Source organism: Cololabis saira, chromosome 11 (genome assembly GCF_033807715.1).
Source record: "Cololabis saira isolate AMF1-May2022 chromosome 11, fColSai1.1, whole genome shotgun sequence".
Lineage (NCBI taxonomy): Eukaryota > Metazoa > Chordata > Actinopteri > Beloniformes > Belonidae > Cololabis > Cololabis saira.
This window is the reverse complement of record NC_084597.1, coordinates 12,585,585-12,598,911: the sequence shown is the minus strand read 5'-3', so window position 1 is coordinate 12,598,911 and position 13,327 is coordinate 12,585,585. Positions and strand designations below refer to the sequence as shown.

General features: G+C 40.2%; 1 protein-coding gene across 1 annotated transcript in view; it reads left to right on the top strand.

The window, feature by feature from the left end:
• The window catches only part of rapgef1b (Rap guanine nucleotide exchange factor (GEF) 1b), a 57,256-nt gene that overhangs the window by 25,449 nt on the left and 18,480 nt on the right, over nucleotides 1-13,327 (top strand). Inside the window, exons 4-11 of the mRNA XM_061733751.1 lie at nucleotides 399-555; nucleotides 1,690-1,778; nucleotides 1,858-2,016; nucleotides 3,004-3,054; nucleotides 3,602-3,716; nucleotides 4,480-4,660; nucleotides 9,512-10,036; nucleotides 11,363-11,565. Coding sequence (XP_061589735.1) covers nucleotides 399-555; nucleotides 1,690-1,778; nucleotides 1,858-2,016; nucleotides 3,004-3,054; nucleotides 3,602-3,716; nucleotides 4,480-4,660; nucleotides 9,512-10,036; nucleotides 11,363-11,565 — 1,480 coding nt within the window. The remainder of the gene's footprint in view (nucleotides 1-398; nucleotides 556-1,689; nucleotides 1,779-1,857; nucleotides 2,017-3,003; nucleotides 3,055-3,601; nucleotides 3,717-4,479; nucleotides 4,661-9,511; nucleotides 10,037-11,362; nucleotides 11,566-13,327) is intronic.

Sequence of the window (13,327 nt, the reverse complement as noted above, 5' to 3'; positions counted from 1 at the left end):
AAACAACAGCTCGCTTCCCGGTGTGGTTTTACATTCTCCTGTCAGAGCTGCAAAGCTTATTCCAATTTGCAAGGTTGCAAACGGACATTCCCACAGTTGCTCAACAAATCCTACTAGAATGTGTATTTTGATATGTTGAATTGAGTCTTATGCTGCACCTGAATTTAATTTTTCTCCCTTTCTTTTCTAACATATGCATATCCATTCTTTCCTTCCACATCCCACTGTTATCTGGAATCTTTTCCATTTTCTACAAATTTTTTTCCTTTCACTTTTCCATTCCACTTTACACGACCTTCCACCACATCCATTTATTTCCTTCTGCACTTCCATTTTCTCCCAATGGCTTTGTTCACATAATAACCTTGTCCAACCTCAATATCACACCTTTTCAACAGTTCGGCACTGACTTCTTGCCATAGCCGCGTGTATCAGAGTCTGGCCAACCTTATCCGCTGGGCAGACCAGGTGATGCTGGACGGCATTGACTTAGAGGATAAAGAGAATGTGGCGTCCGTCACCAGTGTCATCAAAGCAGTGCTGGATGGAGTAAAGGTTTGGCCTTTTTTTTAAACGTATTTATTTTTCATCAGCTATAGAGGAACAGTTTGAAACAACTTCACTCTTATCTAGGGGTGTAACAATATATCGTGCCACGAAATTTCGCGATACAAAAACGTCACAATACGTGTCGTGGAGGTGACAAAGTGTATCGCGATATTGGATTATTAATATGAATCGTGAGTATGAATTGTGTTGACTAGAAACGCGCATCCGACCGCGCGTGCCGACCGCACCTCGACCCGCAGACAGAAATCTTACTCCGCTCAGAAGAAACTAGTCCCATTTTGAGCTCTGAACTTTTACTTATGTAAGGCTGGTGTAGAGTTAAGCCTTACCTTATTAAATTAAACCTTTTTCGGGTCGTGAGTAGGATAAACACGCAGGCAACTTCTGCTGAGTTCCAGTGTACTTTAATGTCCCTCAACAGCGTAGGATTTTAGAGCATCAACACAGCACCTAGTGCCCAATCTAAAACAGACTAATCACTACAGATAAACTGACTAGTGTCATTATAGTCCCTGATTTACATCAGAATATAAAGAATATATTTATAAAATAATGAACCCGGAATTACCAAAATAAACTTCTTAACAAAAATAAATCTCCTCTTACACTTATATGGTGAGCATGAATCAATCTTTTTTATGATGTAAAATTGTATGTATTTATTTACTTTTATTTATTTATTTAATTTTAGTTGTTAAATTAGAAAGAAAAAAATGAAATCATACATGAGAGAAACTATTCAGTTTGTGGCAAAATATTTATACTGAAGATGCATAATGCAAACCTGACATTTACTTTTAGTTCAGTTTGTGGAAAATGGTTGGCCTGGCTTTCTCTTTAAAACTTAAACAGTTATAAAGCATTACAAACTGTTACAATAGGGCAAACGCACAGCATTGTTTTGTATTTTGTGTCTTTCAAATAAAAGACAATTTTTTCCAGTCATATGTTCCTCATTCAAGGTTGTTAAAAAAATACTGCTATAATATCGTATCGTTATCGTGACCTCAATATCGTGTATCGTACCGTATCGTGAGATTAGTGTATCGTTACACCCCTACTCTTATCTATATAAACTGAGTCTGCACGTCTGTTTTTCATTTCTTCTTTTGCAAATAGGAACTGGTGAAGCTCACCATAGAAAAACAAGAGCAGCCATCACCCACCACTCCCAACAAACCAGCACCGCCTGTTACCACGGCAGAGAGGTGGGTACCAAGCATGCTTGCAAGGATACAAACAGTAACTCAAAGCATTTTAATCACTCTGATGGTTTTATGTACACAGCAGTGTGCCATCGGAGATGCCCTCGATAGATCAGGAGCATGAGATATCCAATAAGACGGCTCCAGCACCTTCTCCTGCAGAGTCTGCTCCTGAGTTAGCAGATGAAGATGTAGCCCCTCCCAAACCCCCCCTTCCTGAAGCCAAAATGGCTGAGCTCAGGTGAGGCTGGCGCGCATTAAACGTACACATTTTCTCTGTATAGAGAATATCCTTCAATTGAAAGTAAACAATGGAGTGAGGTGTTATTTCAGTTCTCCGTCAAGCTTTCCTTTTCTGTTTAAAGCAGGGGTCGGCAACCCGCGGCTCCAGAGCCGCATGCGGCTCTTTAGCGCCGCCCTAGTGGCTCCCTGGAGCGTTTTAAAAAATGTTTGACCTTTTTTCCCTTTTTTTTCCTTTTTTTCTTCTTTTTTCTATTTTTTTCCTTCTTTTTTCCTTTTTTCTTACTTTTTCCTTTCCTTTTTTTTCTCAACATTTTGACTTTTTTCTCTCGACATTTTGACTTTTTTCTCAACATTTTGACTTTTTTTTCGACATTTTGACTTTTTTCTCGACATTTCGACTTTTGTCTCAAGATTGTACTTCAACATTAATCTTGACATTTCGACTTTTTTCTCGAAGTGCATAATGAAAAAAAAATCTTCCCCCAGTTATAACTAATATAGAAACATGCAGCATGCGTTGCCTTCATTCTAAGGCTTATACAAGACTTTTTTGCGGCTCCAGACATATTAGTTTTTTGTGTTTTTGGTCCAATATGGCTCTTTCAACATTTTGGGTTGCCGACCCCTGGTTTAAAGTGACTGAAAAGTACAAATACTTAGTAATGTCTCGTTTTTGTGAGGTTTGGGTAAGGAAGGTGCTTGTTCAACATTTATTCATAATTATTAGTTAGGGTTTAAATCAACTTATAAAGGATTGGCTTCATAACATGGTCATAACAAGGTTTGAATTTTTTTTGTTTTTGCTTTTGGTTTGAACTCTGTCGTTGTTAGTATTTCTCTTTTGGGCTCTTTCACAGCTTGCACACTTGATTTAAAATCTGGATCACCTCTGTTTGTCGCTCTGCCTCTTCCTTTCTTACTGTCTTTGCTCTTTCTCTCAATTTTTTTATCTATCCTTGGTCTTTCCTTTGGACTCTGGGAACAGAGCACAGTTGAGTGCTGACGCTGGCCAAAGGAGACCCGCTCAGAAGGAGAAGTATGTCAAGCCCATAGGTTCATCCAGTTCCATAGTAACATCCCACCCTCAAACCCCATGAAACTTCTGGATTGGATGAAAGCTTTTGATTTGCATGGTTGCATAATCCTCAAGTTTGTATCATCCTTGATGTTCCCTAAGGACCTCATCATCCAATCAGAAGGCCGTCAAGTGCATGAGCGTGTGTTACTGACCTATCAAGTGTCTTTTTACTAGAAACCAGATCATGGTCGCTTAAGTTTGCTCGTTCCCTCCATTCTTACCTGATATTAACTCAGTGAGAATATTTAGGTGTGACAGGCAGGATGAATTCATGTCATAGCTGAAAGATGCTAACATGAAGCAACCTAAATTTCATCTCACTATTCCAAAGGAGGAATAGTAATGCGTGTGTTCATGTATCTGTACATGGATCCTTGTCTACATATGTCAGAAAGTCTGCTTTCTCTCCCCTTGTGCTTGGCTGATAATCCTCATCGGTTCTGATCCAATCCAGATTTTTATTTTTATTAGTGATTTAATTCAGTTTGTGATTATTTGTCAATAGCCCACCGCCAGCTCTTCCACCTAAGAAGCGCCAGTCAGCCCCTTCGCCTACACCAGTGGCCGTGGTCGCACCGATGACCCGTGGTTCTAGCTTACCGTGCAGCGACCACAGACAGGTGAAACATTGAATTTATCATGGTTTTCTTTATGCTCATTTAGGGCTGGGCGATATATCGAGATTTTAATATATATCGATATATTTTCAAACACGATATGGTACGAGACAATATCGTTTATATCGATTTAAAAAAAATATATATATATTTTTACATTTTTTTTTTTTTATGATTTTGATATAGCTTATTTTGTGACAAATTGACTTGAATGTTTTATTTGAGATTTGCACAAATGTTTTGTTATTTGCACAACTGTCAACCTCGGTGGAAAAGTCTGCCTGTTACTGTCTACATTGTATTAATTGCACAGTGTATTTTAATTTAATTGTTATGCAGGAAAGGGATATTTGTTTTATTTTATTCAAGAAGCATTTTTATTCTATATATGCAGGCAGTTTATTTTTATTTCATTTGTTTTATACATTTTGATATTGTGCAGACCTGTTAACAAAGGAACCTGTGTGACATTTGGCACGAGGCTTTGTATTAAAACTGACTGTTTTTTTAAGGGTTTGCCTCAGAAAAAAATGAAGCTAACAGAGATGCTATGCTATAATGCTTTGGGGGAAACCCCAATTATGGCACAGAAAAAAATATCGAGATATATATCGAGTATCGCCATTCAGCTAGAAAATATCGAGATATGACTTTTGGTCCATATCGCCCAGCCCTATGCTCATTTTAAGAACCTGTCAATGTAATGTGCAACAAACGGACAAGCCATGTAGAAAAAATAGTTCAGAGTATTTTTTACTGTGTGCAGGAGTACGAGCAGGAGCTTCTTCACCGGCGTTTCTCTGGGGGGAGCCATTCTTACGGAGGGGACTCTCCTCGGCTTTCCCCCTGCAGCAGCATGGGGAAACTCAGCAAATCTGACGAGCAGCTTTCTTCCATGGAGCAGGACAGTGGTCAGTGTTCCCGTAACACTAGCTGCGAGACCCTCGGTAAGGATGAAGGCACAAATGTAAAGTTAAGTTAGGTTAGGCATTTTATAGCTGGCCAACTTTCATACTTTTGACATGCTGTGATCCAATAATACTTTCTTTTGAAGTTGAATTTCTGAAGATTTAATTGAATGACAAAAATGGGCAAAGTGGACATTGACCCAACAGGCAGTTTGCCAAAATCAAATCTGTGAAGGCTGTAAATAAGATTTTGTTAAATAGTTCAACTTTTTTGATGAAGAATAACGGCAAATAACATCTGGGGAAAGAGCTGTATTTTTAGCAAAATGTTCTGTTTCATTAACTCTGAAAGTGCTTAGGTAAAAAATTGAAGTCACGTTCAAGAGCTTAACTGTATGATTGTGGGAATTGCAGAAGAGGAGACAATTTCTCATACGAAAGCGTGTGCCATTTATTGAAAAACCTCAGAACACTCAATCAACAAAATGGAGCTGTCCAGCAACCCAACCGGCATGGAAAAAATCACATTACCAGCCAGGTGCGCTGAAAAATCCTGTATGTTAGGGACTGGGTATCGGTCAGGTGTCGTTGCGTCATTAAGCCGCCGGTAGTCACCACACGGGCGCCAGCCGCCCCCCGGCTTGGGGACAATGTGGCGAGGTGACGCCCATGGGCTGTTGGAGCGGCGAACTATACCCAGACGTTCCATGTTTGCAAACTCAGCCTTTGTAATGGCAAGCTTGGTCGGGTCGAGGCGCCGAGCGCGGGTGTAGACGGGTGGACCAGTAGTGGTGAGATGGTGCTCCACACCTGCTTCACAGCAGATGCAGAAAATGTGGGCCGAGTAATCGCTGGAAACTCAAAAACCAAAACACAACTCAACATACCTCATTCCGTATGTGCGGATGGGGCTACCATTGGCAGTAATGATGCACCGAAATGAAAATTTGTGGCCGAAACCGAAAATAATATTAAACACTTGGCCGAATACCGAACAATACCGAACATGGTTCTTCGCAGTTTTTCATTTATTTTTCCAATTTTTTCACCATTGCATAAATCAAATACATTTGATTTAGGCATGCTTTTAAAAGAAAAAATCTTTTACAAAATTACAAGGTAGAAAACATTTGTTGAACATAAAAAACTGAACATTTTTTAATTTCCCAGCATTTCTTAAATATTCCAGCAGACATTATACCAGCAAAGAACAATAACTTAAAATAAATAAATTAGCAAAATACATTTTTTGGCCATCTTTGCGCTTACGTTAGGCTTAACTGACTGAACATTGTAACATAGGCCTTAAAACAATACAAATGCATTAAAGCGCTCAGGGTTTTTTATCATTTCAAATGATAAATCAAACTTGTAGTGCTGAAAGACTTTGCAGATGTGCCCCCTCTAGATATTTGAGCAGAACATTCATTGCAAACAGCCATTCTTGTATTATTCTTTGCCACTCTAAAATACTTCCACACTGCTGACATGTTTGCACCGCACCACTTCACTCCACGCTCTTCCACGTTTGATTTCGTCATCTAAACGCACCTGTAATAGATTGATTTATGTTGTTTTGGTTCCACCTGCTGGTGAATGTTAGGTAAAATTCTTATGTGGTTAGTTTTTGGTTGGCCAACTATTTATGTGGTGCGCAACAGTTACGGAGCGGCCAGACCATATTATATTACAACGCCGTTATTAATTGTTCGTTTTTTTTCCCACTTATTCCACCGAACACCAAAAGTGTTTTTTTGCCATTTTCGGCCGAACAATTTCGGTTACCGAACAATCGGTGCATCACTAATTGGCAGCCTCCATAGGGGGGGCCGTGGCTGTCAGTTACCATGTCCAAACGGGACGCAGGCAGGACGCTCCTCTGAGCGCCCGCGTCGCAAAGGAAACGTCGTCCGGAGACGCTGTCACGGGTGAAAAGCAGCCTGCCTCCGCCGCCGACTCTCATGGCCACTACTGAGCGCCGCCCCGGGCGTTTCCCGCTCCGCTAAAACTGCACGGCGAACGGCATTTGGTGGCGTTGGGTCCGAACTTCGCGTGATAAAAAGACAAGCCAGAAAGCTGTTGTGGAGCAGAAGAGTGTTGCCGGGGAGAAGCGGCTGCAGCAACGAGTGCGGAGTCGTCCCGTGTCACCGGAGCGGTCTGCGCGGGGAGAAGCGCGGCCACACACTCTCCTTGACTCGCCAGAAAAAATTTATCAGTTTCCGACAGTCAGTGATCGCGGTGTTGGCCAGTGCAGCCCTGACTTGGGAGGGCAGCTGACGCAGAAAAAGTTGGGTGAAAAGAAAATTGGGATTTGTGTTCACCCAAGAGATCCATGAGCTCGGACGGCTTGCTGTCACCCAGTCTTTGGAGGGAGAAGAGCCTGCTGGCTCTCTCAGCATCCGACAGTTCAAACGTCTTCAACAGGTGGGATTTGAGCGCTAGATATTTATCCGTTGCCGGAGGATTTTTAAGAAGGCTCACCACTCTGGATGCTGTTGAATTTCCAAGAGCCGACACAACGTAGTAGTACTTAGTTGTATCCGCGGTGATCTCACGCAACGCAAACTGCATTTCAGTCTGGGCGAACCATGCAGATGCCGACGATTCCCAGAATTCGGGGAGTTTGAGGGTAACAGCGTTCGTAGACATGATCGTGTCGTGTCCCTGGATACGTCCAGCAGACCAACGTCGGGGTCACCAGTGTTGGCATGGGACGATATGAAAATTTCATATCACGATATTAGTGGACAAAAATATCACGATTACGATATTATCACGATATTAGCGCGTCGCTTATAAAATTCTTAAAATGCAAGGAAAAACACTAACCGTGGATCCACTGGTTCCTTCAGAACATTTATTCTCAAATCATTCTCAACACAGTGACACTTGAGGTAGAGAACAAATAGTGTACTGTAAATGTTATGCATTACAAAGTGTAAACTATAGTACCGGTACCGGTACTTATTTGAACTTTCTTTTTTTGTAAGAAAATACTTCCCTGAGAGTCGAAAGAAATAAGTGACAAATAGAAATAAAGTGACAAAGTAGAGCCAAATGCACACTGATTGTATTACTCTCTGAAACTTTAACAGTGGCTGGCTGCCTGCTACTTAGTACGGCTCTCTGGAAAAATAATAAAATAAAGGCACTGCTCTGTAGTATACAAAACAAAAGCTGCATGGCCAACACAAAGATTGAGTGAAAATAAAGTGCCACAGTAGTCAAATGCACACGGATTGTACTACTCTCTGAAAAAATATTAAATAAATAATAATAATACATAATATTAATAAAATACATGAAAAAAATAACACTGGCTTCTACCTGGCTGGTAGCCTTGTGTGACAAAAAATAAATAAATAAAAATTTGGCGATAATTACAGTACCCCACGATAACGTTATCGCGGCCGTTTTTTATCGCGATATACGATAATATTGTATATCGCCCCATGCCTACACCAGTGTGGGAATTGCAGAAAACCGAGGAGACAATTTCTCATACGAAAGCGTGTGTCATTTATTGAAAAACCTCAGAACACTCAATCAACAAAATGGAGCTGTCCAGCAACCCAACCGGCATGGAGCTCAACGTCATCATCACATTTAAAGAGACCACGATCCCTGAACAGTCATAGTTGCATGAAATAACTACGGACAGTAAATTACATGCAACATATTAATTTGGCATTGCATGAAGGACAACATGCTGCGTTTAAAAATGAACGGTGTGTAGAACCTCACTTAGGCCCCGTTTACACGTAGCAAAAACGGTGGCGTTTTCATGCGCTTTGGCCGTTCATTTACACGAAAACGAAGCTCAAAGTCACCAAAAACAATCATCTCTGAAAACTCCGGCCAAAGTGGAGATTTGCAAAAACTGTCTTCATGTTTGCTTGTAAACAGAGGAAAACGGATATTTAGGCTTCAGAACGTCACATTATGCAACAGAAACGTCACCAGCGTCATGTGTGAGACCTGTGTTTACAATTTGTTTGGCCACCGTCAATATTTTCTTGTATTTTACCTGTTTTATATTCTAAAGTCACACTTAAAAGTAACTCCACTTCTCTGTCACTCCAAACGAAAGACTCTCGTTCCGTCTTGGAAGTAACTGGAAGTTACACGTGTCATTTGTTGATGTTTTTTTTCCAGGATTCTGATTGGCTAGCATGACTTTATCTTCTCGTTACACTGCCCCCTGTAGGTTTGGCTGCTCATAGCACCTTAACAGTTATTTATGCAGGTTCGTGGAAATCAGGGGTCGGCAACCCAAAATGTTGAAAGAGCCATATTGGACCAAAAACGCAAAAAACAAATATGTCTGGAGCCGCAAAAAATGAAAAGTCTTGTATAAGCCTTAGAATGAAGACAACACATGCTGCATGTTTCTATATTAGTTAGAACTGGGGGAAGTTTTTTTTTTTCATTATGCACTTCGAGAAAAAAGTTGAAATGACGAGAAATAAGTCGAAATGTCGAGAAAAAAGTCGAAATGATGAGAAAAAAGTCAAAATGTCGAGAAAAAGTCAAAATTTCGAGAAAAGTCGAAATATGGAGATTAAAAAGGAAAAGAAAAAGGAAGAAAAAAGTGAAAAAAGTGAAAAAAAGGAAAAAAGAGAAAAAAGGGAAAAAAAGAGAAAAAAAGAAAAAAAGAAGAAAAAAAAGTCAAACATTTTTGAAAAAGCTCCAGGAGCCACTAGGGCGGCGCTAAAGAGCCGCGGGTTGCCGACCCCTGGTGTAAATGAAGAGATTTTTCAAAACGTAGAGGGGGAAATACGTGTAAACTATGTGTAAACGTGGCCTTAATAACCAAGGTGAATTATGTCTGTAACATTCCCTACATGATCATGAATTTAAATAAATGTCTCTTTTTCTTCATGTTTTCAGACAACACAGAGACTTATGACCCGGATTATGACTTCTTGCACCAGGACTTGTCTGCTGGGGATAACCTTCCTCCAATAACAGTGGGCGGTTGCCTCAGTCCCTTGCCTGAGTCTCACAGCGAGTCCTCGTCCCCGGTTCCCGGACAGCATTCGCCACATCCCCGCTTCAGCGCGCCTCCACCCCAACAGCCAGAATATTGGACCCCCCAGCCTACTAACACTAACCCTCTACAGTCTTCTCGCATCAGCGCTCCCCCTGCCCTGCCAGAAAAGAAGCGCCGCAGCACTCAGACATCAGGTCTTTTTCCAGATGTGGGCTCCAGGGTTCTATATGAGCGATACCCCTCCCAGTATGACAACCTGTCGGAAGAAGACCTCCACCCTACACCACCATTTCCCCTTTTCACACCCATTTCACCCATGCCCCAGACAAATGGAGGAGTGTTTGTTTCTCAATACCTTGCAAGTGAGAGTGCAGATGTCCCTGCCAGCCCACCACCTCTGCCAGAAAAGAAAAGCAGACACAGTAAGTCCGGCGGGGGGGGTTTGGGGGCAGTTAGAAGACCTATGAATGAGATGAATGTAGGGCAGAAAGGCTATGGGAAACAAATGGAAGAGTTAAGGAAGGGATGAGGTCGACAGAGGAAAGGAAAGCGGAACATTAGCTGTATTTCGTCATTAGCTCATTGAAGCGTAGCTTAAGCCAAAGAAATATTCATTGTGAGTAGAGACAGGAAGTGATTACTAGGATGTGCCACAATGGGTCTGGTTCAAGGGGCGCAGAGGGCAATATTTGGTCATTTCCTCGCCCGCCTGCTACAACACTTCCTCTCAAGCTACTGTATTATGTCATCCATACTGTCAGACCTTCCTGCTTGTTGAAACACTTTTTATAGTGCATGACTACAGTTAAGGAGAATGTTAAGGAGAATGTCAAAATGGCATCATGCTTCAAGAATGAATTCAAAAAATCTAAAATTTTCCACATTAGTTGCTATTCACTAGTCATAGGACTAGTCACTTTTGTGTCACTGGAGGGATTTTGTAACTTTTATGAAACGGGCTAATGATGTCATGCTGATCAGGGCAGGGATAACTGCCCTTTCGCAACTTTTAATTATTAATCACCTCTAAACTAAATGGGTCTTTACTAGGGCTGGGCGATATATCGAGATTTTAATATATATCGATATATTTTCAAACGCGATATGGTACGAGACAATATCGTTTATATCGATTTAAAAAAAAATAATAATAATATTTTATTTTTTTTTAATGATTTTGATATAGCTTATTTTGTGACATTGACTTGAATGTTTTATTTGAGATTTGCACAAATGTTTTGTTATTTGCACAACTGTCAACCTCAGTGGAAAAGTCTGCCTGTTACTGTCTACATTATATTAATTGTACAGTATTTTAATTTAATTGTTATGCAGGAAAGGGATATTTGTTTTATTTAAGAAGCATTTTTATTCTATATATGCAGGCAGTTTATTTTTATTTAATTTGTTTTATACATTTTGATATTGTGCAGACCTCTGTTAATAAAGGTACCTGTGTGACATTTGGCACGAGGCTTTGTATTAAAACTGACTGTTTTTTTAAGGGTTTGCCTCAGAAAAAAATGAAGCTAACAGAGATGCTATGCTATAATGCTTTGGGGGAAACCCCAATTATGGCACAGAAAAAATATCGATATATATCGAGTATCGCCATTTAGCTAGAAAATATCGAGATATGACTTTTGGTCCATATCGCCCAGCCCTAGTCTTTACTTATTTGAATTCACTACAACTGTAAACATGATTTATAAAATTCTGTTATAACATGATCCTTGTTTCAACCCCAGTCCTTCAGTACATGCAGTTCGTGGAGGACTACTCAGAGCCACAGCCTTCCGTTTTCTACCAGATGCCACAGAGTGAAAGCATATACGAACAGCGCAACAAGCGTTTCCAGGAGGTCTGTGGCTTCAATGACTCTTTCAGCAGCACCGATTCAGTTCATGAGCCCCTGCAGCCCCCAGCACTGCCACCAAAACAGAGACAACTGGTAAGAAACTCCTCCGTGTGTTTGTTTCTATGAACACTCATCCCTCACTTTACCACGACCCTGTTAGTTTGATATTTAACTGTGTTTCACAAACTGCCATGGTTGAAATACTTAATGAGCTTGGTTCACTAATTTGTACTAAATGAGCAAAGCTGTGATTTACATTTTGGAAGGAAATCACATGCCATAAAGTATGAGCACAGATTAACGATAAACACAGCCCTCTTTGGTAGATGTCACTGATCATATCAGTGTCTTATTTTCTCTTGGCTTGAAGGAAAGAGGAGAAAGAATGCATAACGCATTCTGGACTGGCCTTAAAGTACATTCCAGTGGTAATCCTCATCAATTTTCTCCCAAGCTCGTCCTATCTTGTTATCTCCTTCACCTATTTAGCTCCCTCTCTCTCTCCCTCTCTTTCTCTCTCTCATCTTTGTTGTTTCTGTAGCCAAAGTGGATTTGTTCTCACATGGAGGTGTTTATTCGTTAACGGAGATAAAACCAACCTTTATCAGCTTCACATCAGATCCAGTCCACTTATCTTAATCTTGGGTGGCATCTGGGTTAATTGAGACAGTCGTCTGCCAGTGAGTCAGTGAAAGAGAAGACACAATAGAGTTGGTCATCACAGACGATAGCGCTTTAAGTATGAGCTGAAGTCTTTAAAGGCACTGACAACCTGCCGTAGAAAGTTTATCTTGACTTATTTTTAGACATTTCTTTTATCCCAGCTGAGTCACGCAGTCCTTTTGACGCAGATTCACAGAGAGTCTGAGTCACCTAATAGCTAGACATTTAAAATTCTTTATATTCTTGGGAAAAGGTACGCTTTAACAGCTTTAATGCAACTTTCATGAAACATTTAATGCTCGCTGCTAAAATGCAAGCAAATTTTGTGACAAATTGGTTGATATGCAGCTTTGTGAATAATGGCGCGTTTGAGGATAGTAAATAGGGGTGGGTATTGGGAAGGACCTCACGATACGATACCACCACGATACACGAAAAATTTAAAAATGCATTACACATCTTAAAATCCAAGTTGTATATATGTACATCAGATGATAGTGATGGATCTTAAAATCCGAGTTGCACGTTCATCAGATTATAGTGACAATTCATGGGACAAACTGAGTCAAAACAATGTTTTATTATAAGCTAAAGTTACAACATATTTGTATATGTTTTTCATATTATTTACATCATATGAAATTAACATTAAATTTAGTATGAGGTTGCTTTAATTATGTGGCAAATGATAATAAACACAAGAAAGATGGTAGTAAAACCAAGGACAGGCACAGTGATCAGTCAGTATAGATATAAATCCATAAATAAATAAACCTCTGTCCATTATTTTTAATTTTTTAAGGACAGGCAATTGTGTGATATCAAAATTAAATTATAAAATGAAATAAAACGTGAAATAAAACCTGAGCTCAGTGCAGGGCCCTCCCAGGGTTGGTAGAGAGTGGCAATGCCCAGGACTGTCACTTAGGTAGGAGCACTGGGTGATAGAATGGGAAAAAAATCGGGGATAAAAAATATTTAAAAAAAAATATAAAAAAAAAAAATTCATATTCAAATTTTGAATATCGATATTGAATCGGCTGGAAAAGTATCGCGATATATTGCCATATCGATATTTTTGCCCACCCCTAATAGTAAATGGACTATACTCTTCACCAGCGTGTAGTTCGGTTTTTGGCTAGGGAAGGAAATGGACTGTGGCTGATCTGCAGTTTCATCAAACCTCAGACCA